Genomic DNA, 26,423 nt, shown 5'->3' on the forward strand with positions numbered 1-26,423 from the left:
CCTTGCAGCTGGGACCAGATTCTCCTGCCTTTCCTTATTCCTCCATGCTTTGATATCTCATGTTTTAAGGGTTTTCTGGCAAACAGCATCAGCAGGAGCTTCGTTGCCTTTCTGTTGCTCTGGCCTGCACAGCAGCACTCTCTCAAAGGCCCTGCTGAGCTGTGGGATGTGTCATGGGTGGTGGGGTGTGTGGAGCAGCAGCACAAAGCTGGCAGTATTTGGGATTATCTTCCTTCCAGAGCCAGCACCTTCTGCCAGGCATCTGGGCTTGCTGCCCAGCTGGGACAGAGAGAGGCCTGAGTGCAGGTGAGCCAGCAGCAGCCAGAACAGCCCTTCTAAACAGCTCTTTCTTTGCCCTCCCCCAGAATCTCAGAACCTGCCAAAGCAGCCCCCGCTGATGCTCGCCCTGGGCCAGGCCTCGGAGTGTCTGCGGCTCATGGCCCGCGTGGGGCTGGGCTCCTGCTCCTTCGCCAGAGTAGACGATTATTTGCACTGACACCGAGCGGGACGGAGCTGCCGTCGTGGAGTGCTGCCCTTCACCCTCTGTTGCTGCCACTCTGCACCACCACCTCGTTGGATAGCCTGACCTCCCTGCCACCGACACCCCTGTAGCACACACACACTGCCTGTGCAAGGATTGAGTGAGTCCCTCACTGTGTGGCTGTTCCTGACCCCAGGAAGACTGGCAGACCTGACCTGTCTCCCTGCCATTGCTGCGGCTCCAGCGGCACTCGGTATTTCGCTGGTTATTCTGATGTAGCGCCTTCTGACGTAGGGATTTTTTTTTTTCCTCTTTTGTTTTGATTTGAGTTGTTTCTCATGGTTCCACCAATATTTTATCTGGAGAGTTTTGCTGAGCTGGTTTATGCTGATTTACTGAGGAAGCTCATCAAGTTGGTGACAGCTTGTTCTTTTCTTCCCTTCTCCCTCCATCGTGCACATACAGCATCATCCGTGCTAGTAATCCGAACTCTTCTCACAGTGGCAGTTCAGAGGGATTTTTTTTTTATTTTATTTGAATCATGTTTATTAAAAAGGTCTCTTCCACCTCCACAAAGTCATTTGATGTATTTATTGCCCACAGACTCGTCCCAGCCACATACACCATACAACCCCATCAGGAGGCCGGGTGAGGTAGGTCCTGTCACACACTAATGATGAGAATTGGAGGAGCCTGGTCCTTCATGGTGCCTCTCTTCAGAGCCCGAGGCTCTCAGTCTTGGCTTTGTGAGTGAGAAGAGTAGAAGATTGACATTGCCTGCATTGGTGATTATGCTGTAGAAGCATCTCACAGCAATAAGAAGGAGTTAAATCCAGCTTTCTGAACAGCTGGAGGGACAGGACTGATGAAAATGGAGTCATCTGTCATTGTATGGGTAGAACGAGGTCATGTGAGTTGGCCAGAAACATCTGTGGTTGATGCCCTGGTAGGCTGACTATTTTTAATTAAATAGCTAATCCCCCTTTTTCTCCATGGGGGAGGGCTCTGCCACGAACTCAGTAATAACAGTATTTCCTTTCCCATCCCTGCAGCACTGATCTAAATGAGCACTTCTAAATTTTGGAAGTGTCTGGAGAAACCTGGGCTGAGCTGTGCTTGTCCTTGCAGGTGGGACAAGCTGAGGTCAGGTTGCAGGTTGGGGTCAGTACCAGCTGTGTCAGGTCTGAGACATTCAGAAAGGAGCAGCAGTGTTTCTTTAGGGATTATTAAGATAAATATGGAAGTTTCAGGCCCAAAAGAAACCAGCAAGGATCTGTGGGTGAGTGACCTCTGAATAAAATCGACTAATGTGTCCATGCTGTGTGCCAGGCCCAGGGACTTGAGTGCTGCCAAGCATTCAGACCACCTGTGAGTGTTTCTGAGCATGTTCTGTTACCTGGCCAGGCTGCCTGGCAGCACCATGTGCTTTGCATCCTCTGCTGTACCATTAGGAGATGGCAGGTTCAGCCTGGCTGCACGGGAGGAGTTGGAATTCTGCACCAAATTAATTTTAGGTCAGTAGCTCTGGGGAGGACCCAAGGGAGCTCAAACCAAACATGAATTTTACTGCTGTTCATGAATGGTTTTTGGTGTTTGGTTTTTTTTTTTTATTTTTTTTTTTTTTTTTTTTTTTTTATTGGAAGGTCAATAGAGGATGAACAGATTTTGTTGAGGTTTGTCCTTAAAATGGAGGTTAGCCTGTGCCTGAGCTTCAAGCATCGAGAGAGTTTGTGTGCCACTGTAAAGGAAAGTAGCAGCAGCTTGAAGCTTTAAGGATTTTCTGGTTTTTCAGGATGGATTTACAGCTGGCACATGAAGTCTGAAATCAAGGCAGAGCAGGCAGGCAGGTGCCAGGGCAGACTGTGGCATTGAATGTGTCAGTGAATGTGCAGATGGTGTTGGAGGTGGTTGGGAACATTATCCCTGCCTTTTGGTGAAGGTGTGCAGTGTGTAGGGGCAGTGCTAGAGCCATGGTGGTCTAAGAGCTGGTTTAGAGCTGGAGGAGATAGTTTTATCAGATCACAGATACAGCTGCAAAAAGCAGAGGGAGCTCTACCACAGCCTTTATTCCAGGGATTTAACTTGCCAGTCTGGAGCTTCTCTTCCAGCTCTGGGGAACAGCTCATGTGTCTGAAAGCTCATCTGTTGATTTTCAGCTGCTGATGGATCTTAGCCCAGCCTGCCCTCCTTGTCTTGCTGAAGTGCAGAGGTCACTCAGTGGGCAGGTTTCCTTCCCAAAGCCTCTGCTCCCAGAAGTGCCAAGGCAGCATGTGAATTCTGCCTGGTGGATTCTCCTGCAGGCTTTCCATTCCTTAGACTCAGGCTGACAGCACACTGCTGGGCTCATTCTGGGTACTGAGGCTGAAATACTCCAGGACCTTCCTTTGCCTTCCCCATTTGGCAGCTTCCTCTGCTGTTGGTCACCACTCTGCAGCAGTCTGGCTGCAGTCAGACCTCCATCATCTTTGTAGCAACACCATCTTTATCTCTTTCTGAGCCTTTTTTAGTTCCTTCTCTTTGTGGTTTCTTTAGGGCAAGTCTCTTCATCATGTGTCATATAAATGCCCCGTTTGGTCTCTCAGCAGAGCTTTGCTGACTGTCCTAGAGCACCTTTTTTATTTTGGTTTCACTACAAAAAAAAAAAAAAAACCCACAACAACCAAGAGATGTTCCTAGATAGCTGGTTATTTTGGTGCCAAGAAATGTGTGATGGATGTTATTTGGGGTTTTTTAATTTACTTCAAGTGTTCTGGTGGTTTCACGAGTGGTTTCTGCTTCTTGTACTCAGATTCTGACTAATGTGGACCATGACTCAGTATGGGGAAGATAAGCATGTTTGTGGTGTGTGGTGGGATGTAGGTCCCAACCTCCCCCTGATTCCTAGATGGGATTTCTGATGTGGTTTTCGCAGGTTGTATTTCAGCGCCTCTTGCCTTTGAATCTCCCTAGCTGCTCTTTGATGGTCCATGTTAGCTGAAATTTGGATTATTGAAGTAGTTTTTAAAACAGAGCTAAAGTGAAATGGGGTCTATAACACTGAATGTGGCTGTACACCTAACCAGAGGCTACATGGCCATTCAAAAAAAGTTAAATTTATAAAAATTATTTTGGTTTTGCTATTCCAAGTGCCTCAAGCAACCTGGTCATTGCTCCCAAGAGTTCTTCAGTAAAACCATGTACATGACTGGAGCCTTTAGGAGAAACTGCTGGTTTCCCATTTCTGGATGAGGGGACAAGGACTCAGCTACAGCCCTGTGTTGTAGTGCTGATGGCACTGGCTGTAGGACTTCCATCATGTGTCATTGACTCACAGGTTGCCCTCAGCTGGGCTGGCTTTAGATGCTGGGAGAAGGTTTTCCAGAGCTCAGCTGGACCCTGAGCAGCCCAAGCAGCATTCCTCAGCCCCAGGAGAGGCTCTCCAGCCGTGTGTCCTTCCCAGGACCTGGGAGATGCCACTGCTGGGACAACTGAACCTTTTCCAGCTCTCCTGTGGCTGCACGCTCAGAGGATCTCAGCTGTCCCCTGATCAGTCCAGAGGCACCACCAAAGAGCTGTGATCTAGACAGCAGCAAACACACTCCAGCTCTTTGCCCTTGACACCCCACCCACCTTCCTGACACTTGGCACTGCAGCAAAGGCCTTGCAGAAGGAAAGCAAGGGACAGGTGGAACCTGATTTCAGGCCTGCACATCCTGGACTTTAGGTTTGAGTCCAATGCCCTGCCTGTTAAGTGGCCTTTTGAGAGGAGCATTTTGGGAACTCCAGACCTGGAGCCTTGGTTAAAGTGTCCTTCAGGAGTTCTGTGGAATGAATTACATCACCAGGCTTCTCTCCCCATAGACAAGGGTTCATGTTGCCCCCACAGGCTGAGAGTGAGAGCATCAAGAATGTATTGAGAGAACTTTGGAGTGAGATGCACTGGAGTAGCTGGGGTAAGTGTTTGCTGGAGGAGTATCCACCTCATACACCTGGTACTCCAGCCTGTGACCATCTTAGTGACTCTGCTGGCTGCATTCCAGTTTGTGGATATCTCCTATACCAGGGGAGCCAAATCTTTTTCCTCTTGTTCCTCTTGGAACCATCTTATTCCAGATGATTCCTCTTGCTGCTCCATGAGCCTACCCTAGCAAGTATTTAACCAAAGCTATTTCAAGACTTAGAGGGTTGAGAGAGCTCTCAGTCAGGCTCTCCTGTGAGCAAGGAGGGCAGCAGTCTATTTCCTGTGCAACCTCCAATGTGCTCCCAGAGCCAGCTGGTTCTGGGAAAACTTCTTGCCGCTACCAGTGATCCTTTCTTGCTTCTCTGCCTCCCACAATCCCAGTATTCTCCAACTGCATGACCACAGTGGTGTCTGCAGTGCTGTGAGAGCTGCTTCAAGACCAGAGCCAGCTCTGTGGCTCATGTCTGTGCCAACCACAGGTGTGGCAACTCCAACTGCCCTTCCTGGCTTGTTCTTCCCTGCTGGTGTAAAGGGGCAGATCCACATATGAGTCCCTTTTTGCCACCAAACAGTATCCTGTCAGCCTGCAGCTGGGCTGGCTGCAGCACTTCTGCCATTCTTTTGGAGTCTGGTAGGAGTTGAGCCCTTGTGTGTGGCCAGCAGAACAGAGAGGGACTCCAGTGAAGCCCTGGACAGTAGGCAGCATCCAGCCCTTCAGGGGATTGTCCAGTGGTTTCTCTCCCTCAGCCTCATGGGAACCAAAACTGGAGTTTCTTGCCTTGGGATGTGTGAAAGGTGTGTGGTGGAAGATGGGTGCTACAGCCTGTTTCTGTTTCCAACATCCTGGTGGTCTTCGCTGTGCTGCTGCCCACTGGATTTGGACACTGGGAGGTGCAGCTGTGGCTGGCATGGAGACTGGGCCCCTCTGGGAGTATCAGTCCTCATGGTTACTATACCTAGGATCTTCCCATACCCTTCCTTCTCTTTTTTTCACAGTGACATCTCAATCTGTCCTTAAGCTGTGTCCTTGTTTTTCACATTTTATTAAGGCATCTTTACCATTCTTTAAATAGCTTTGTTCTTGAGGCTGCCTTGAAAAATTGGAGCAACCAGAGCTGCTGGAACTAGTTCTGGGGATTGATTGAATGTATCATTTTCCACCTTGGGTATCAGGGATTGTGAACCATCTCCTCCTTCAGCAAAGCAAACCAGGCTGGATTGCAGCTGTGCTTTGGTACCTGTCTGTGTTAATATGTAGCACATGTTGCTTAGACACATGTTTCAGAGTTCTGCTGTGGTAGGGTTGATGGAGAAGGTGACCCATGGCAGCCAGGCTGTAGAGCAGTGTGTAAGTGCCATGAAGCTGTGTATGGGATCAGGAAGTTCTTCCCATAAAGAAGCAGTAGTACAGACTTGAACTGTCCTGTGGCAGCAGGTGGAGAAAGAGGTGAGGTCCCTCATGCTCCAGTCCTGGGTGCAATGAGGCCCCGTGGAGCTGATCACTGCCTGGGAGAAGGAACAAGGGGCCCTGGAGTCCTGGACTCCACCCAGGAGTCGCCTTTGCAGAAGGAACATCTTCCTACCAGTGTGAGAGCAGCCTCAGTGGTGGGGCAGGGAGAGAGCAGGTCTCTTGCAGAGAGCAAATGTTGGGTCTCCAGCTGTACCAAGGTGTACCTGCAGAAGGATTTGGTGGAGACATGCCAGGGACATGCTGAGTGCTGCTGGGACCCCTCTGCCCCAGAGAGTTGAGTGATGGAGGGAACTGCAATCCAGCAGTTCTTGGTCAGAGCTGGCTGTGAGCCTTGTCCCACCTGCTGAGTAGGGACAGAGAGCTGGAGGAAGTGTTTCTGGGGCTGTGTGAGGGGGGCTACAGCAGATTTGGGAGGAAAAGGCAGGAGTTGAGAACCTCGAGGCCTCTTCTGTTGACAGCACTAGCTGCTCTCCACTATCCTTCCCTCCAACAAAAGGTGACAGGTGATGGCTAAGTGAACCTGGCATGTCTGTCCCTCTCCCCACATCCCAAACCAGAGCTCAGAGCCTGCAGCTTGAGCTGGAGCAGTGCCCAGCAGGCCAGGGCATCATCCAGGCTTGAGGAGCACACATCCAGACAGCTCTTTATTTCCAGGAGAGAAGCTTAACTCTCTCCTGCTTGCAAGAAACACACAAGTCTTGTGTGGAATTTACACTCATGTCACCACAAAAACATTCCTAGAGGCCATGCAAACCTCTGCTCCTTGCTGAAAGTCCCATGGCCAGGCAGACACCTTTTCTCTGGTCACTCCACTTGGGTCCAGGCATGTGCTTGGACCATTTTGCTCAGGAGGACTTTAGCTGCATTCTTCCTCCAGAAGGGAGCACAGAGGGATTTTTGTACGCTGGGCTTCTCACAGGCTTAGACTTGGAGAAAGGAGAAGCAGCAGCAGCTCTGGGGATAATCCAGATTTTAAAGAAAATTTGAAAACCACAAGTATGGCGACTTCAGCCCAAGGACTGCACCGGCGTTGGATTGGGATCGTGATCGTGTCTTGGTCCCACCTGTGCAGCTGGGGAGGCAGGAGGAGGCTGTGGCCCCTGAAGCTCTCACACACAGCAGTGCAAGCCCCAGGACCTGCCCAGCACACAGTGAACTCTTCTCTCCTGCTGGTTGCTCAAAACTCAGGTATGAAATGCTCAGCTGGAGCATGGGGTGCGAGGTCTCCGCAGGTTCCTGGCAGCCCTGGAGGAGCAGCCACTGCTGGGCACAGCTGCCTGTGCCACTCCAGGCTTCTCATCGCCTTCAGAAGGGAGTTTCACCTCTTTGGTACAGCATTGGCTACGTGGACATTACACAAACTCTGCACATTGGTTCAGCCTACGCTTAGTATTTGTGAATTAAGTTATCTGACGCTTCGCATGGAAACTTCAAAAAAGGGGCTCGGGGGGGTGGATTTTAACTGAGAAAAAGCCTATGAAAATATACTGGAAATATGGTAAAGAAATCGACATTCTGCTGTATATTGACAGAATTATTTTTATTAAAATACACATCCATGTGCAAGAGCCAGTGTGGAGCCGTGTGCTTTGTTGGTCTCTGCTCTCTGTGGAAGGCCGTTCGTGTCCCCTCTGACAGAGGATGCACAGTCTTCGAGGTGTCTGTCCCCCAGTATCTGATTCTGCTTCAGCTTCCCTTTCCACCATTGCTTCCTCCCATGGTGCTTACAGTTCACAGGCAAAAATGCCATTAGGGATGTTTTTCCTGTGCCATTTGGTGTCCTAGAAAATACAGCCCTGAAGTGTTTTCTAGCCATGAGCATAAAACACTGATGAAGCTTTAGGCTGAGGATCATTTACCACATTCCTTGCTTTGGCCTTTCTGAGGTTTTCCCCTTGTATGTTTGCACCTCTCCCATGAGAAGATGGGCCAGCAGCCTGGTTTTAGTATCTGGGATGCCATGCTGCTCCCACCCTTCCCTGGCCCTGCGGAGGGACAGGCAGCCAGGACACCTCTATCCAGCTGAAGGGGTTGTGTCCTCATCCTCCTGGCACTGTTAACATTGTTCCTTATCTTCCTCAGATACTTCACAGTGGTCACCAGCACATTTGGAAGCTGTCAAGGTATTAAGGGTATGGTAGATCAGTGTCTTCTCACAGAACCCTCCCCTTAGTTCTGGAGCACCTGCAAAGCCCATGGGGCTGCGAGCCTGCCCTGAGGATGTAAAGCTTTACCTAGGGGTGAGGGTAACCTCACCATGGGGTCCTGGAGCTGTGGGTCAGGGCCTGGCTCCACTATCACATTCCTAGTGAAGCACACTGTGACCAGGCACAGTTTCCTCCTGGAGAAATACAGGCTTGTGGCACAGGGTTTTTTTGCTTGCAGCATGCCCTGGGTTTGTTAAGATCTGCTCCTTAGTCTGGAGAATCAGGAGAAATTCAAACAACAAGTTGTGGCAATGAGTCTTTATTATAAATATTTGCTCCACAGGCACACCTTGGCAGGGCAGTGACAGCAGGAGGAGCTCGGTAGCTGTCTGGTCCATGGCACTGTGACACCTGATGCTGCCGGGGTACAGGATGGCTCCTGCAGCGACAGTGACAGTGACAGTGCCCACAGCCACAGCATCCGTTGGAGAAGAGCTGCCAGCACCGTTGGCTCCCTCAAGGGAGAGGAAGATGGGCAAGTCAGATGGATGGATTGTTTTTCTTTTGAAGCCGTTTTGTGATTTTATTCACCCAGTCCTTCTTGGGGTCAGCACAAATCTCATCACCATTTGCAGCCACAATCCTGCAATGAGAAAATGAGGAAAAGGAGTGAAAACATGAACCATGAGCCATGCCCCTCCTGTGCACTATTTCTCCCCTCCCTTTTTGCAGCCCCATCCTGGATTGAGGCATGGAGCCATCTCCAGCAGCCTGTCCCCTCCTTGGGCTGATGGTGAGTGTCTGAGTCTTCCCAGACCACTGGCATTAGCAGAAACCCATTTTTTCCCCTCTTTGCCCACCTCCCAGAGGTTTTCCTACCACACCTCCCCTGGCTGGGACTGGGGTAAGATGGAACGGGGGAGAAAAATATCTGGGATCCCAGATCTGGGATGGGAAGCAAACCGTGGGATACTCACACAACTGCAGGCTTGGGGCAGTCTTTGGATGTCACGTAGAAGCTTTGAGGCTGTCGGATGCGTTTCTGTGCGTACTGAAAGCAGCATTCCACGGGTGCAAAGTGGGCTGTGGAGGGAAGGGGGATGTTGAGGATTGCATCACCAGACAATAGCACCACTGGATTTGGAGCACACCATGGAGGCTCGAGCTTCTCAGCAGCTCCCATGGCACCCTATGACAGGGGGTTGTCCCCCTTCACACAGCAAGCACAGGACTGGGATGTGGGCAGAGGTGGGGCAGGGGACAGCCTGGGACCTGGCCCCTCACAGCCCAAACTGCTGCAGCCCCTGAAGCACACGGTAAGGTCGGGGTGCTCAGTCTGGGGATGAGGTTTGGGGGCTTTCCAAGGCAGGGGCACAACTTGCAGGGTGTTTTGGAAGGCTCCAAAGAGTTGCATGTTCTCCCTGTCTTTGACCCTTCGCTCACCCAGCTGAGACCTGGGGAACAGCTGCCAGAGCCTCCTCCAAGCTCCTGCAGCCTCTCCCCAAGTCTGGCTTTGCTGAGACCACTCAGCACCTTTTCCATCCAACCCTTGATCTCAGGATGTGCTGCCCTGCCCTGACCAGAGAGTTGCACCATTCCCACTCCCCGCTGGCGTTTGCTGCCTGACATCCCCAATGGGATGTCCCCAGTGGGGGCTCAGAGCCCTGACCTGCAGCAGTGGCCCCTGGGGTTCCTTACCTGTGGCGTGGTGCAGGGAGAAGGTGAGGAGCAGGGTGAGCAGCAGGACAGTCCTCGCAGGGAGCATGGTGGCTGTGTGGTGGCTCTTCCTCCGTCCTCTGTGCCGCCCTGCCCAGTGCCTGTGGCTGTGGCTCTCTCCGCACCGTCATTTATCCTCTGCCTGCCGCCCACTCAGGCTGCATTTCCACAAATTTCAGACCTGTACTAAGAAGCCAAGATCAAGGGGGTTTCTGTCATCTATTTTTGGGATACATCCAGTGACGGATGGAAAAGTTCGAGGAGCAGTTCTGCATTCTATGGAAGATCTGTGACGTGGTAAGGGAGCTTCGAGGAACTGAAAGTAGATTAAAAACATCTTCCCATTCAGGCACAACATCAAGTCTAGGGCTCAGCTGTGTGTTTCTAACAGGAGAGACAACCCACAGACCCTGAGCAGGGACAGATCTTGGGTGGGTCGAATTGGTTTGCCCAGTGTCAAAGCCCCGTGATGGAGTCCCATCCACACCGACCTCCCCAGAGACCTTGGCCACACAGAGAGCACTGGGTTAGGCAGGAAAGCGCGTTGGGATGGATTGGGATGGGATGGGATGTCAGAAGAAGCCCTGGGCCAAACCCCAGAGCAGGGGTTCTCAGAGGTGCTTTTGGTGGAGACATTCAGCAGACTTCATAGAAGGGGAAGAAATGGGGCAGGGGCAGTGGGGTGTCTGAGGAGAGCCTGGGTCTGAACACAAGGCTGAGCGCCTGTGTTGCCTCTGCCTCCCACACCAGCACTGGGATTGAAATGAGAGTCAGGGGGATGGAGCCTTGTAGCCATCAGTGCACAGACAGGGCAGTCCTGCAGGGGGATGGGACAGATCCTACCACAGCCCCAGGAGAGTCATCCCAGATGCCAGGGAGCAGGAGCAGGTGGCAGGGATCCCAGTGGCAGCACCACAGGGCACTGTTGGACATCAGCCCGGCTTCCATGCAGGGATCTGCTCCCTGGGAATGCAGATGCAGCTGTGTGTGAGGAACATGTGGGGTCGTCACAGGAATCCATGTAGGATAATGCTGAGTGGGATCACAGGAGAGGACCTGGCTGTGGCTTGGGGGGTGACGCAATCAAAGGCTTCTCAGAAGGGAAGAAAGGTGGAAATGGGCTTCTTTGAAGATTATCTCATGTCTGCACGACTTCTCTGAAAGGAGAAAGCAGAAGCAAACAGATCAAATGTGCTGAAAACACTGTTTTACAAGAAATGGTGTCTCAGACATGGGGTCTGGTGGCCTTGCATGGGGCAGGGTGGCCACACTGGGGTCTAGTGCCACTGTCCCCAGGCAGGGCTCTGCAGGGAGAAAATGCCTGACACAGCAGCCCAAGCCCTCTTCTGTGGACTTTGCATCACCCCCAGGGTCTCCTGCCCTCCCTGTCCATGTCCCCAGTGCACAGACCCTTGGGGCCAGCAGCCACCATGGTCACACCAGCTCCTAGGCACTGCTTAAAAGCACACAACTGTAATTAATGGAGAACTGAGCTAATGACTTTTTCCAACCAGCATCTCCTGGCACAGAAAACCTTGTGTGCCAGCCCTTTTCAGGCTTGTCTGAAGCACACAGTTGCTCCTCCTTTCCCTTAGCTATTTATTCCTCTCACCAGAAGCATTAGTAGATGCCTCCACTATCTTTTCCTCATAGAGCAAATCAGTCCATGTTGGATGTCTGAGGGCCTGGAAAGGCCCCACAAGGCTCTCTCTGGAGGATTTGGCTTCCTTCTGTGTCCCTGCCCCAGCAGAGGACCTTTGGGTTTGGCTTTAGTCTTCTCCAGCCTCCTCTGCAGTGCCTGGGGTGTTCCCAGCACCCTCCTGAGCCATCCCCACCAGTGGCACAGCCTCTTCCCCAGCTGTGGAGCCCCTGGTCAGGCAAAAGCAAAGGCAAGTGGAGAGAAGAGTGGGTACAGACTCTGCAGAGGATTTTATGGATGTCCAAACCACCTGCAACCTCACTATAATTAATGATTGAATACAAAATTTCCTGACTGAGGAAACCCCCTTAATTTAGAAAATAAAATGGATAGGCATGGACAAGGAAAAAAAAAAAAAGGTGGCAAGGGGGGGGGAACATAGAGGTGGGAAATATTCTCTGACTCATAAAATGCTTTGGGTTTTGAGTGGATAATCACAAAAGTTAATACTTTAACAGAGAACATGAACTGTTTGTTCTCTTTAACAGAGAACATGAACATGGCAAATGTCGGTGTCGGGCTGGACCTGCCCTGCCCAGAGCCCCGAGCCACAGCTGTCAGGAGAGGGCACTAAGTCCAAGCAAACGGGATAACTCCATGGCCTGAGGACTCCAAGGACAGAAAGGCAACAGTTTAAGGGGCTCCTGCAGGCTGAAGCCTCTCGTGGTGCACCTAGAGATCTCCACTTTCGTGGTGCCTGTGGCACCTCAGGTTCCAGACCTGCAGTGTCTCAGGGTCATCCCTCAGCTCTGGATGGGTTTTGCCTCTGCTGTGAAGGCATCCCTGGAGCTGCTGCAGCCAAAATCCCCCTCCCCTGGAGCTGTGAGTGCAGGCAGCAAGGCTCTGGGTCGCTGTTGCTCAGGGACTGGCTAAGCATCATCTGGGCTGGTAGCAAGTGATGAGTTTTTTATCAATTGTGGGGAATTTTTGGTAGGTTTCTGTTTCTGATCGGTTCTTCTTTTCTTTCCCTTTATTGAACTGCCACAGAGAAAGAAGAAGGAAGTAGGGGGACATTCAGAGTTGCATCATTTGTCTTCCCAGGTCACTGTTACACGTGAGGGAGCCCTTCTCTGCTTCCCATGGCTGAACAACTGCCCACTGATGGGAAGGAGAGAATGAACCCCTTATTTTGCTTTGCTTGTATGCCAGTTCTGCTTTATTTATTAAACTGTCTTTAACTCATGACTTTCCTCCCACCCTTGCCCTTCCAGTTCTGTGCCCACTCCCAAAGCCCTGGCAGGGATCACTGCTGAGCTCTCCAGGGCCCCCAAGGGCCAAAATTTTCAGGGTATGTGCAGGAATCCCTCATCTGATTCAGCATCCCCTGTCTGTCCTACCTGCCCAGGGAGCTCTAAAGAGAAACTCTTCCTCTCAGCCCAGCTCAGAGACCCCGAGGCCTGGACACACATGGTAGACAGGCTGTGCTCCTTCACAGGACAGCAAATGGGACAGGTTGAAACCTCTAAGCCTGAAACTGATGGCAGTTGTGCACCTAAAAACCCCCAGAGGAGTCTTCAGCCCCTTTTGGGTCCCCCTTGAAGTTCCACCTATGCCCCTCCCTTCCCACCCTAGTGAGACCCAGTGGGAAGAGCCACCATCCCAGCCCCTGTTGCTGGCAGCAGCAGAGTTGTGGGGCTGGGAGAAGAAAGGACACCACTCTCCAATATCACATGAAGTAAACTTTATTTTGTTTATTTAATAAGTAAATAAATATTTACTTATCCAATAAGTAAACTCTATTTTGTACATCAGGCAGGTGCTGGCAGGGCCAGCAGCACTCCAGGAGCTGGTGACCAGCTATGGATGCAGCACTGGGCTCTGGGGAGTCCATGCCCTCTCCCAGCAGCTGGAATATCCATAACCCCTTCTGAGAGGGTGACTGTAAACCTTCCTTCCCACCAGGATGGTGGGTAGCCTAACCAGGGCACCCACTCTACATCAGGGGGCACGAAGTCTTTTCCTTTTTTGAAGCTCTCTAACTGCTCTCTTCACCCACTTGTCCTCTGGGTTTGCACAGATCTTGTCTCCTTTCTTGGTCTCAAACCTGCCAAGGTTAAAGGTGAAGCTTTGTGAGGAATGACAGCTGTGATTCCACTTGTGCCCACACCATCCTCCCTCTCCTGCACCCCTTCTCCTTTCCCTCTGTCCCTGTGTGCTCTCCCTGGGTTCCTGGTATCCTACAAGACCTCACCCTGCAGCCCAGCACCTCTAGAGCCTGTGCAGAGCCTTCAGGAGCTGTGATGGCCCTGCAGAAGTGCCCAGACAGTCACGTCCTCCCCTCTTCATGCTGGAAGATCATGGAGGTTGCACAGACCTGTCCCTGTCCTGTCCCCAGATGGGACAGATGAACCAAACCCGTGGCAGCCCAGGAGACAGCACAGCAGTAGGAAAGTTGCCAGGACTTACACAGTTGCTGGGGAAAAACATTCTCTGGGAGTTGAGTAGAAATCCACGAGGTTGTGCAGCCGAAGAGCGCCCTTTATGTGGCCAAAGCAGCACTCATATGGAGTGTAAGGGGCTGGAGAAAACAAAGAGGGATGGTGAATGCTGGCTCTGAAAGGCAGCCTCTCTTAGGACCTTCCCCCATGACAAGGCTGATGAACACAGCATCCCCAAAGCTCTGCAAATGCTGCCATGAGGAGCCCCAGGTGCCCTCCTCCTTCCTTCCCGGGGCAGAAGGATGCTCCAGGTTATTACCCAGCCCTGCAGCAGCTCTGCCAAAAGCCACCCAGCCCCAGGAGCAGTCTCCATCCTTCCCTGCACCCCAGGATGTGCTGCTCTTCCCTGGCCAGGGGTTGCTCCTGCTGCCAGCAGCACCACCCCTGCTCCACGCTGGGGTTTCCTTCCTGACCACCCCAACGGGACAGCTCCGAGCCCCAGCCAGCAGCAGTGGCCCATGAGGTGCTTTACCTGCATCAAAGCATGGGGAGAGGGTGAGGAGCACCACGAGCAGCAGGACTGTCCTTGCAGGGAGCATGGTGGCTCTGGGAGGGCTCTTCGTGGCTGTTCTGCCTCTTTCAGCTCTGAGCTTAGGCATAGAGGTGCTGCAATTTATCCTCTCCACTCCTCCCCAAGTCACTCCTCTTTCAAAGAACTAGAACCAATTCAAGTAAAAGCTACTGCTTCGTTGTCTATGGGGATTTCCATGTCACACAGGATCATCAGGATTACAGGCGATACCTGGAAGGACCAATTAAGTCAGTGTCTGTGCTCACCCACACACAAAAAATTATGAGGAAGTGAAATCCTCCTCTCCGCAGATGTAAACTCAAGAGCTCCTGGGCCTTCAGAGAGGAGATTCATAGCCATAGGAAAGGCAAATCTTGGTGTTCCATAGAAGGTCGCTCAGCCCAGAGCCAACACAAATGTGCTGGAGTTGTCTGGATGGCTTGTGAATCCTGGAAAGCATTAAACAGAAGCACAGTGACTGCTGCTGCCACCAGCCCGCTGTGGCTTGAAAGCAGCAAGTTCTGCAAATACTGTCAGAAATTGTATCACATTCCATGTTGGTACTGGGGAGAGGAACACGAGCTTTCCACCAAAAATCCCTGTTTATAACTGGGCAGTGAGGGGGGAAAAGAGAAGGGAGTGTAGTTGAGCCTTTCCTTCTGGACAAGGCTGGCAGAGCCCTGGCTTCAAGACAGGGCAGGAGTCAGCATCAGACCGAGGGGAATGGATGGAAAACTTACTGTTCAAAGTTTTGGGGTATCTTTCCATCATCTTCCTCCCTCCACAGCCTTGAGGCATCCCAGATCCTGCAGGGACCTGCTGAAAGGGGCCAGCCTCTCTGTGTTAAAAGGACAGCTCTCCCATTGTGCTGGGCTCCCCCTTCCTCAGACCTTCTGAAGGTCCAAGGAGCCCCTGTGTACATCCTTGTCAGCCATGCTCAGCTCAGACACTTTTTTCACCTTTCCCTCTTTTTAACCAGACTCTAAGTGGATGCATGGAGCAGTGGGGTCCCATGCAGATCCCCTGGCACCACGGTTCCCCCTCACTCCCTGTGAGTTACCCAAGGGGCCACCTCAAGTCTTCCTTCACATGGGCACCCCCCAGCCACTCTCTGGAGCAGGATATTATGTCTTGGACTGTCATCCCTGGATGTCTTTGAAAATATTTGGGAGAAAACCAGCCGGTGCTGAGAACTCTGGTCATGGTCAGTTCTCTCCAAGCCTACCTTCAGCAGACAAATTTCCTGCTGATGGAGGCTCAAGGTCCACTGCTCTGGATGGACCTCAAGAAGCTTCTGCAGAGCTCTGTTTCTTTTCCTGGCAAAAAGATCTGGCCTAGGATGCTCTGCTTCCCTTTTTTCAGGATTTGAAGCCATGTCTGTGGAAGCCAGATAACTCCCTGGAGACTTTTGATGTTTCTTCTTTTACACTTTGGAAAATGAAAGGCTGATGTGCAGACATTCATTATTAAGGGCTGGAAAGCCCCTGTCTAGGCCTAAGTTTTCCTTTCATTTGAGTGGACTCTGAACAATGTGCTTGTTTACATAAAAAAGCAACAGCAACCTTGTTATTCTGCAAGAGGAGGAGGAGGGAAGCTGAGGGGACACATCAGATGCATGAAGAGACACATCAGCCAGCAATGGTGCCAGTGAGGGGCAAAGGAGTTGGGCAGAAGAGCCCCATGCTGGGTTTGGGGTCTCAGTGGGTGACTGAGCACTCCCAGCTGTGGTGGAAAACACAACCACAGACATCATCCCTTGGGAAGGCACTGCAAGAGCAGCTGGGCTGCCAAAGCAGGAGAAAAGGGCCATCACCCAGTGCCTAAAACTTGTCCCCAAGAAGGTGGTGGGAGGGTTTGGGGTAAGTTTTTCCTGTTTTCTTCTGTTCTACTCAGCCACTTGGAATCTTTTCTTGCATAGACCAAACTCTACCCCTGAGGCAGCCCATGGAGCTCCATGAGAAGCAGGGGAAGGTGCGTGGAGAGACATCCTCAACACAAAGTCCTTCCCTGCACTGCCAGAGACCAACACCAGCAAAGCCAGGGAGTGTGTGGCACCCACAGCCCAGGGACTGAGCACCCAGAACCTCCAGAGGAGCAGCCCCTGAGCAGCCCTGCTGGCGCCAGCTCTGCCTGTCACAAACGATCGGAAATGATTCATCCTGTCATGCCTGGCTTGTTTGGCTGCCGCCTCCTTCCTCGCCTGCTCTCTCCACAAAAGAGAAAAGAAACGAAATTAAAAAAAAAAAAAGTGCTTTCATTTCCTTAGAGTTTCGTTATCCCCAAACGACCTTTGTGGCCTGGTGACCCAGCTGCAGGAAACTTTTATTGACTTCTGCATCTGTCTAGAAAGGCACGGGGCTGAGAGATGGTTGGGATGAGAGTTCCTGAAGTGTACGGAAGATGCTCATCCCTGAGCCTCTTGCTCCTGCCATCTCCCTACTCCAGGCAAACTCCTGAGAACTGACTGTTTCACTGAGTTGCTCTTCCCACCTCTCCAGCACCAGAGAGCAGCACACAAGGGCAGCCCAAGGCCTGGCTGGGGTGGGAGAGATCTTATCTCAGCCTTTGCCCTCTTGCCTCCCTGCAGAACAGACTCGGAGCGTAACATTTCTTGTCTTAGAGCTGCTGTTTGGCCTTAGCTTTGCTGAATGCAAAACCCCAGCTGTTTGTTTTCTCTATTCCCTTAGTAAGATGGGAAACACAAATCTCTGTGAGGAAATCCATTTCCTGCAAACATCTGCAAGATCAGAACCCTTAAAGGAGATGAAGCAATAGCCTGGCCACATCCACTGTGCCAGCTTTGCCATCTCTTGGTGATGCTGGGATGCTTTCCACATGAGTGCTCACTCATAGGTGTTCATCTCTGCAGGGACTCATCTCTTGGTAACTCAGCTTAAAGCTCAATACCCTAAGGATGAAAGTTTTTTACGTAAGGACTTTATTACTTTTACTTCTATAAAAATGTACAGCTCATATCTCATGCACACACTCAATATACAAACAAACTGGAGCTTGTAACAGTCACTGTGCTCTACAGCAAGTGGTGTTTTAACCCCCAGAAACGGGTGACACCCGCAGGCTCCATCCTCCCCCCCTCCCAGACTGCCCATTGCAGAGAGAGGAACAGCAGTGTCCCCCTGTCCTGGGTTTCACCTGTCCCCTGGGAGGGTGCCAGCACCCTGCCTGCAAACAGCTGAGGGACAGGAGTGGGGAGCAGAGAAAGCAGGAGCACAGGGCCAGCCTGGAGAAGCAGCTCCTCCTGATGAGTTCCAGTGGGATCATGGCAGCTGGGAGATGGTGGGGGCTGGTGGTGGAGCTGAAAGCAGTGTCCTCTCAAAGACTGGTGGGACTCCAAGTGATCTGACTGGTGCACATCCATCTCCCCAGCACTGCTCCAAGACAAACACTTCACCTGCAGCAGACAAGTGTCCACTCCATTTGCTGAAGGGCCTGGAGAGTGACTCAGCTCCCATGGACATGCACAACCTAAGACCAGCAACAAAATAGACAAGGCACAGTGTTTTCCAGTGCTGCCAAAAAGGTCTCGACTCCAGGCAGCTCAGACAAGACATTACATACATTCAAAAACCTATAAAATTTCTTTTACAAAAATAATGTTTCTAGTGTTTCATATAAAAATAATGCACAGTACATCACAGTTCCAGCTGTGCACAAGCGGAGTGCATGGGGAGGTGGCACTGGCAGAGCCAGATTTACCCTCTAGGAAAATCAACCCCAACCAGAGTCCCACAGCTGAGCTGCTGCTCAAGGAAGGGATTCCATTCCAGATTAATCATTGTAATTAATCTGATTGCATCCTATACTTGCAAAGGCCAAGATGAATCTCTGGAGTCAACAAAATGCAGAAGTAAGGGATGTGTGATGGCAGAAAGCAAACACAGTTGTAGCCTGTCTTCTCCCTCTGCAGGGCTGGATGGATGCCCTGGAGGTACAATCTGACAGACCTAACAGGCCACATTCCTCCAGCTCTGCTCTAGGGCTGGCCCATCATTTCTGATGATCTTGCTTATTATGTTTTTCCTTTCATCTTCTGCATGCATATTTGTACTTAGGGATCTGATCCACTGAGATTGTTTAAGATCTGACCCTTGATATGTAGCTACTTACAAAGCATCATATCATGAAGACCTTTGCACATTTCAGCAGAATCCATCCTGGAGTCAAAGTTTAATAAGGGCTTTCAGGACTTGACCACAGATAAAACATAAGACTTATGTACAGCAATGTCAAGGATGTGTAAAAATCAAAATAAATCTGGGGTTAAAAAAGCCTGGTTCTGTTACAGTGCTTTCACAGCCTGGTGATCAGTGCTATCCAAAATGGAAAAACTAAAATGTGGCTGAAGTATAGGACCATGAACAGGAATTCTGTGCTTTTTTGTGTGTGGATCAGCAAATGTGCTTATTTCTAGAGAAAAAATGGGATCAAAAGAAGTTATGCCTGCTGTGGTAGAGTAATTCCTGCATGACTACATCCAGAATTGCCTTTAGCTCCACATTTCCTGGGTTTTGTGCTTGCAGAGAACAGCAAAAATGTTCCAATGATAACACAGGAATAGCAGAATTACTGTGTAACTTCTTGTTTTCTCCCATTTGTGAAGATTCACCAGTGTTATCCTGCCCTGGTGTTAGATGCAGCTGGACACAAGGTGCATTAGCTGGCAGAAGGAGTTTATTGCATTGATTTGCCAAGAACCAGCTCTCAGAAGTCATCTGCAAGAAGAAATACCCATAGCTGCTAAAAGGAAGGGCCTGATTTCAAGGAGGAGATAAGACTGTGAATTGCCAGCTTCTCTGAATACAAGATCTGTATCAGTGACCTTCAGTCCCCTGATCAGATGCAGTGTTGGTCAACTATTTCTGAAAAGCTGGGCTATCCTTTGTGTCTCTAGCAAGAGAAAAGGATGAGAATAAGTTCAATCAGCCCAAGGAGAGCCAGCACCCAGCTGGCCACCAGCTTCAGTCTTGGTCTGACAGAGCAGAGACCTGAAGTGCAAAGAAAGAAGCAGCAGAGAGTTTAAGTGCAAATTGTGTGGGTTTGGTGTTAAGATTGCTCAAGGTGGCTGAGCCCAAGTCCAGCAGTGTGAGTGGGTGAGTGGCTTCTTGCCTGGACCATGGTGAACCACAGAAAAATTCCCAACAGTGACTTGGAAAATCACATCACCTGGCAAAGAGCCACCAACAGCAATAGAAGAGCCACAACAGGGCCAGCAGAAAAGAAGTGTCTCCCTTACTTCCATAACACTGTGATTGGTCAGTGATGAAGTAGATATATTGTTGAGCATTCTGCTCTACAAAAAAAATCAGTTTTCTCTGTGATTTTTATTCCCAGGCTTGCTTCCTACTGGTCACCAGTTCAGCACGAACAGCTTTTCTGCAGCAACATACATACAGTTGGGCCAGAAATGTCATGAAGCATTCATATTACTTCCATTGGATAGGCATTTTCTTGATGTCCTGCCTGCTGGTAGAGCAAGCCCTGTACCATTTCTCTTGATGTTTCTTCTGGTTTGACTCCAAATTTCAGATACAACCATACAAGAGCAACACTGCTAACCGTCAGTCCACATACCACAGAAACTGGGATGACAAAGTGCATTTGAGATTTTGACAAGAAGCTGGGCAGATTTTTTGGCCTGACTGTGATCATCTGCACTCTGGCTTGGCCTGAGAATGCCTGGTGGGTAAAGACTACTGTGTCTGAAGGCTCTTGCTTCCCTACAGGTGATGAATAATCAAATGTTGTAGTGCCAAACACATCTGCAGAAGGACCAACAACCCTGTTGGTATGGACAAAAGCATCTTCGTCCATGGCAGTGGTGGAGCTTAGAGTAGAAAAGGAAATAGTCTGTGGTGCTGTCTCTGTGACTGTTGTGGTCTTCATATTGTCCCAGATGGAGGAGAGATCTGACCTAGAGCTGCTGGAAGCAGTGTCTGGTGCGTTGGCTCTGGCACTTGTAGTGTCCAGGGATCCATTTGTAGAAAGTACAGATTGGTTTGACCCTTTAGCAGCAGCCATCAAGTCTGAATTTGAGTTAGGAGAAGCTGTACCTTGAACAGTAGGGTGTGGAGTGGGCTGGCTGGAGCCCACCCCTGCTGCAACAGTTGTTGAAGACACAATAGAATTTGAAGACTCTCTGTTTGCTTCTGGAGTGACCTCAGAGTGCACAGCCTCTTCCTGTATCACGGGGGTGGATCCTGCAGAGAGCTGGATGGGGTTCTGCCTGCCCAGTGGGGACTTGCTGGACACATCTGTCCTGGCAGCAGGAGCATGTACTCTCTCCCAAATTGCTGTTCCAGTCCCTTGGAAGAAAGTATTTGGAGCAGTGGTTTGAGACAGAGCCACCTCTGGATGACCAACATGTCTCTCAGGACTACCGGGCTCTTCTGCTGCGGTGACACCACGTGGTGGAACCACTGTGGCCTTTTTCCTGTCCAGTTTGTCTTTGATCTTCTGCACCCACACTTCCCTTGAATCTGCACAAATCTCCAAGGCCTTCAGTGTAATGAATCTGAAAATAAAAAAGGGATCACTCACTGGACAAAGAAAACACTGGCTCGGATGATCAGAGCTATGGGAAAGGTGTGTTGATAGCAAGTGTTGTTTGCATGAGTCATTTCAGGAAGGACAAGTGCCTCTGATACTGAATGAATGAATTGCAGCTGAACATGACTCATGAGTGAAGGGTTTTCCCCTAGGAAGTTTTTCACTTTCAAAGGCATTGTCCTGCTTGGACACAGCAATTCCCTCTTCCACTCAGAGCAGAAAGCTCCACAGGCACCAGCTGCCGCGGGGCACACATTCGTGAAGGCAAAACCCTCTGATTTACTGGTTGATGTAAGACTTTCCAAGGTCAACCCAGCAGTTTCACTTTGGAGCCACCCCCTGGGCTGCAATAAAATGGTCTCAGTGGTGCATTAACTTCAGCACAAGCAGAAAACAACAATTATCCCAAAGAAAAGAAATGGAGCTTTTCTCATTTCCAGAGAAGTTCACAAGTCTGAATCTGTCTTCAGACAAAATATCTGCTTTCAGACAAACACATGAGCTCTCTCCCCACCTTGTTCCTCTGCCCTGTCCTGCCAAGTGTGTCCCTCAGTCCTTTTCCTCATCCATTTAACCCGGATCCCACTTGGAAGTGGGGCAGCACTTACATGGTGCCTTGTTTTTTGCAGCCAGGTTCAGTCAAGCGGTAGCTCCTGATCTTCTTCTCCGATAACTGCCCTGAAAATTTTCCGCACTCTCTTGAGCAATTCCGAGGTGCTTTGGGTTGCCCTGAAATAAAAATTTCACCTCATTAAGTGTTGGCTTTTTATCTGAGCTTCTCAAGCTTGCCACAAAAGTTTCCAGTCCCTGCTGTACTGAGATGAAGACAGATCCTGATGAAGACAAAGCCAAATTTGCTTGTAGCACCCACACGTGTAATAAGATACCCGGAAAACCGAGAAGGGAAAAAAAGCACTGTGAAAATTGTGGGCTTTTGGGACAGCGTTTCAGCTTGTCCTGTAGAAAATGCAAGCCCCTGGACCTGCAGGTCTTTCCTCCTTTGGGTACCAGGAGGACTGATCTCAGCATAATGCCTAGAAAATACATTTCTTCATCCCCCAAAGACCTGCTGCAACCCTCCCCAAAGCACTCTTGGTGCAGGAGATGCAGACCAGTGGGGAGGTAGCTCTGCTCTCTCCTTATCAATCCTATCTCTTCCTCCTCTGAGACTTCCCCTCCAGGTGAGCATCCTGCCTCTCTGCTTGCTGGTCCACGGTCTCTGAACGCCACCTGGGCTCAGAGAAAGGGTGCAGAGAAAAAACCTTTTGGTGACTGAGGCTTTACTCCCACAGGTATCTCAGCAGCCCAGCTTCCCAAACACAGCTTTTTGACCTCCACCAGAAAATACGCTTTTCAGTTTGTAAAGTGTAAAAATAACCTTCCCCCTTGATCCCTTCAAGGGTCACGGCCAGTCACGCCACTGGGGACCGTTCATGACTGCATCTACCTCCTGCCTCCCACAGCAGGCACTTGCACAACACATCCTGCCAACTTGTTCCTGACATCCCTGGGGACAAGATTTATAAAAACAAGCCCTGATTTATCGGGGGCCTCTGTGAAGAAAGGAACCGGCATCTGGTTTCAATCAGGCTGTCTCTTACAAAATGTTGCCTCTGACTTCCAAGTGAATGTGGCAAATTTTATGCAGCTCAGTTAGGAATGATCCCGGTACCAGGTACAAGAATGAGCATCAATACAGGAACACTCTGAATAATTTGAATAATTTACTGGGAAAAACCCTGGTTGCAAAGAAATCCTGAAGAAAAGCACTGGCCCCTCTACAGAAGCCCATTTCCACCTCTAGGTCAAGTTAAGTTAAAGCAAAATTCTTTTTTCAGCCAATAATGTCTTCTGTGGCACTTTAGGGTCAAGAATTCCTTTCTCAGGGCCAGCTGACTTGCCAATTAATTCCCATTAGCCAGAGGATATTCTGCTGGTGTCCTCCACTTTCAAGAGCACAGTTCAACAAAACAGGCAGTGACAAGAGGGCTACACCATCCCTGTGGGTAGCCAGGGACATACTTGGTGGGGAGCCGTCCCTGACTGCTCCCAAAGGCCCTGTTCCTTTGAGAACCCTGAACTGATTTTACAGTTATAGGCACCAGTGCAAATGGTTTCCATTTGGCTGAACTCTTGGTAGGTTTTTGCCAGAGTGGAGGAGCTTGGGAAGCACCTTCCAAGGACAGAGGAGTGCCACAGGGAGCATGGAGCCCTCCTCCTGGGCTACACAACCCCGCTTCTCTGAGCTGCGGCTGAGTCTTTGCCAAAGGGATCTGGGAGTTTCTCCATCCAGGAGCCACTGGCACCTGCTTTTCAGCACCGTTCCTCAAAAGACCCAGGGAGCTTCACCGGCCTTTTAGCAGAGCCAGCCCTATTTCCTCGTTGCGGAGGAAATGGATGCTCGGCCATGGGCGAGCAGAGTCAGGCAGCGCCAAGCAGGCAGCGGGTTCCCAGGGCAGGGGGAGCTGCCTGGTGTCCCTGCTGTCCGCTTTTCTCGGGCCAGCCCTGGAGAACCTGCCCAGAGGCGTGAGGAGGGAGCAGCTCCATCCCCAGCTGCCCGTGCTGTCCTCGCTCCTCCCGTCTGATGGCAGCAGCACACAGACCTCAGGGGCTCTTTGCTCCTCTCCCTTCCCGCCGTGGGAATAGATCACCCCTCGGTTCTGGGCAAAGCGCAGCCTTGCCTGCGGTGCTGAGAGCCTGTGGCAGCCCAGCTCCACCCTGCCGAGGGGCGGCTTTGGGCAGCGACCACCGACCTGCGCCACAGGCCGCCAGCCCAGCGCCAGGGTGAGCCCACCACGGCTCTGACCCCGCTCAGCGCCACCCAGAGCTCGCAGGGATCTTTATCCAGAGCACAGGAAAGGGAGAACAGCGTTTCCCAGTTGCACACACACACACTGAAGGTGACAAACCCCCTCCCCACAGTGATGGCAGCACCAGCACCCTCAGGACAGGGTGTAGTCTCCTCAGACACGCACCCTTGGCCACGCTGCAGTCTTCATGTCACGTCCCCAGGGACGTGAAAAAAGGCGGAGAAGAAGTACATTATGCTTTTTTCCTAACGCAGGTTATCAGGAAGCCTCTCCCGATCTGCCCTCGGGCGTGACAAAAGCCCTCCCGGGGCTGCTCGGATGTCCCCGCTGCCAGCACTGCGGCCCTTGGCTTCGCCCCGCCGCTTCCCGAGCCCGGCCTGATCCCGCGGTGAGATCTCCCACAGAGGTCCCGACACCTGACCCAGGGCCGCCTTCCCCTTCCCCGGCCCATTCCCTGGGGAGGGCGGGGGACAAGCGGAGCTGAGGCTCACCTACAGCCAGGGTGACCAGGCACAGGGCCCACAGCGGCAGCAGCACGGTCTGCAGACAGGCAGCCTTCATGTTCCCGTGGTGGGCAGAAGGAAAGGCAGGCAGGGAGGGATCACCGGCGGTATTTCCCACTCCCGGCTGCTTATTGCATCCTCCGGAGCAACACAGATGCTGCCGCTCATTCCAGTATTGTGAAGCTGAGAGACAGAGCTTTGCTTGTTATTCGGCTCCCTCACACGTGTCCAGCGTCACAGGAGGCGGAGGGAACAGAAGGGGAGAGAGGAGGGAATAGCGACCTCCGTGGAGCGGGATGGCAGCTGGAATTCCCCAGATGTACTTACATCAGTTTTTCCTAACACACGCAGAGCAGCTCCAGACTACTTGTCAAATTATTCAGGCAGGGACTTTCAGTGGTCAGCTGCTCCCTCCTCCTCTCCCACCAATGTGTCTCTTGGCAGCACTCTCCTCAGCCTTGTAAAGCTCTCCCCACCTCCGGCTACAGCTCCCTGCTGCTCAGTAAGCTCATTAATTACCCAAAATGCCAAAGCAGTTATTCCTTTCTTTTTTTGGCAGCCATCTTATAACAGCAGTCATTAGGCCAAAAGAGATGGAATTTGCTAATCGGGATTATAAATTCATCAGCTACACTTTGACCTCAGGCCAGGCTGCCTGTAAGGAGCATCACCAAAGAGAGGGATGAGCAAGGACCCAGTGACTCTGCAGGCAGCTCCTGTGCCCTGGCTCTGCTGTCTGCAGAGTGTGCTCGCTATGACAGCCTGATTTTACACACACACACAGGGGCTCAGACATCAGGCTCTTGCTGATGCTGAGAGCAGGAGACCCCCAGCTCTGCAAGAACAAGGCTGTCTCAGGGCTTTCTGGCACCAGCCCCAAGCCAGGTTAGAAGCGGACACACCAACACTGTGTGTCACATCCTGCATCTTTACTTTCTCTCTCATGTCCGGTCCCAGGAAAAAGAACAATTGTCCACTGCCAACTCCCTCAACTGAAAGATGAAGATAAGCCCAAGACTGAGTCTATGACTGTCTCAGAAATCTGTTTAGCCAATGTTTTCTTAGGGCTGGTGGAAATCTGGAATCTCTTGCTGTGGGAAATTCCAACTGTTCCAGTCGGGATTTTAGTTTTTAAAAGATAAAATCCCCAGGTTTCCATATAAAGCATTTGGGGGAAATCCCAGCCTGCAACTTCAGCTTTTGCTTTTATTGTTTTAGAAGAAAAAGCCCATTTCAAGGAAATAAAATTAAAAATAAGGCTTGAAATAGTCTGTTTGATCCAGCAAGAACAGAACATGCTGAGTATGTTGTGATTTCTGGCCCTTCGCCACAAGGTGTTTTCTCAGGCTCCACAGAGCCTTACAGGAAACTTTTGTCCCAGGAAATGGCACCTCTGAAGCCATCAGACACCAGCTGCTGGACGTGATGACACAGCCCACACCTGCTCACATCTCCCCTGAAGAAACAGGTTCTGCTTCTTCTGCAAAGGGTTTGATACCAGAGGCAGGTAAAACTGAGGAAGGGCTCTGATATTCAGGCAAGTGGGAGAGGGAGTGCTTTGTTTGCCAAAGGCATGACTTGCCATAGGCATTGTTGTTTTAAGGCACAAAATGCTCTCTGGCAGATAATGCAGCTGCTGTTCCTCTGCAGATTGAGCTGGATGTGTTTTACCTGGCAGAGGACTCCTCTAGGTCACTCTTGTATGTCTCCATTGGCTCCCTGTCAGCTCAGCAGCTGGATTTTGAGGTGACATCTACACAAGGAAATTCCACACATGGAATGTGGCAGGAAGCTGTGGCAGCTGCAGCCTCAGCTTGGCTTTGTGGGACACCACCAAGCCTTATATTTCCCACTAAAAGCAGGACACAGAGGCACAGCAACTCCCTCCAATGGGAGCAGGCAGCTCCAATGAGTAGTGACAAACCTAGGCTGCAGCTGGCAGAAAACTGACACCATCACTCCCGACCCATTTCCTATACCACCCTCCCATCCTATCCCACATCTGCTCTTCCACATAGTGGCAGGAGCCTTACTTCTTTGAGGTCTTGCAGCACTGAAGAACCTGAAGTCAGAGGATCTGATGTATTGCAGGAGATATTCCTGATATAACTAGTGGTAACCCACAGGCATTGTGTCAGTC

At 50.9% G+C, this 26,423-nt stretch overlaps 4 protein-coding genes across 9 annotated transcripts in view; 1 reads left to right on the top strand and 3 right to left on the bottom strand.

Annotated features, from left to right (window-relative positions):
* Positions 1-1,057, top strand: part of RANBP10 (RAN binding protein 10) — a 61,355-nt gene extending 60,298 nt beyond the window's left edge. For all 6 annotated transcript variants that reach the window (XM_066327614.1, XM_066327613.1, XM_066327618.1 and 3 more), the window contains one exon: positions 366-1,057. In XM_066327614.1, the coding sequence (XP_066183711.1) occupies positions 366-496 (131 nt within the window). In that variant the 3' untranslated portion in view covers positions 497-1,057. The remainder of the gene's footprint in view (positions 1-365) is intronic.
* PSME3IP1 (proteasome activator subunit 3 interacting protein 1) overlaps positions 1-9,319 on the bottom strand; it is a 149,617-nt gene extending 140,298 nt beyond the window's left edge. Inside the window, exon 1 of the mRNA XM_066327623.1 lies at positions 9,312-9,319. The gene's annotated coding sequence lies outside the window, so the exon portion shown is untranslated. The remainder of the gene's footprint in view (positions 1-9,311) is intronic.
* Positions 8,343-9,969, bottom strand: LOC136366521 (monocyte chemotactic protein 1B-like). Its single transcript, XM_066327625.1, has 3 exons — positions 9,738-9,969; positions 9,017-9,122; positions 8,343-8,682 (listed from the first exon to the last, which is right to left on the bottom strand). The coding sequence occupies exons 1-3, from the start codon at positions 9,802-9,804 to the stop codon at positions 8,580-8,582; spliced, it is 276 nt and encodes a 91-aa protein (XP_066183722.1). The 5' UTR covers positions 9,805-9,969; the 3' UTR covers positions 8,343-8,579.
* A 7,027-nt stretch (positions 9,970-16,996) lies between these two features.
* Positions 16,997-24,831, bottom strand: LOC136366519 (uncharacterized). The gene is made up of 3 exons (XM_066327620.1): positions 24,272-24,831; positions 21,579-21,699; positions 16,997-20,935 (listed from the first exon to the last, which is right to left on the bottom strand). Exons 1-3 carry the CDS (start codon positions 24,339-24,341, stop codon positions 19,843-19,845), a joined length of 1,284 nt encoding a protein of 427 aa, XP_066183717.1. The 5' UTR covers positions 24,342-24,831; the 3' UTR covers positions 16,997-19,842.
* Positions 24,832-26,423: the final 1,592 nt, after the last annotated feature.

Source organism: Sylvia atricapilla, chromosome 12 (genome assembly GCF_009819655.1).
Source record: "Sylvia atricapilla isolate bSylAtr1 chromosome 12, bSylAtr1.pri, whole genome shotgun sequence".
In the NCBI taxonomy this organism is placed as follows: domain Eukaryota; kingdom Metazoa; phylum Chordata; class Aves; order Passeriformes; family Sylviidae; genus Sylvia; species Sylvia atricapilla.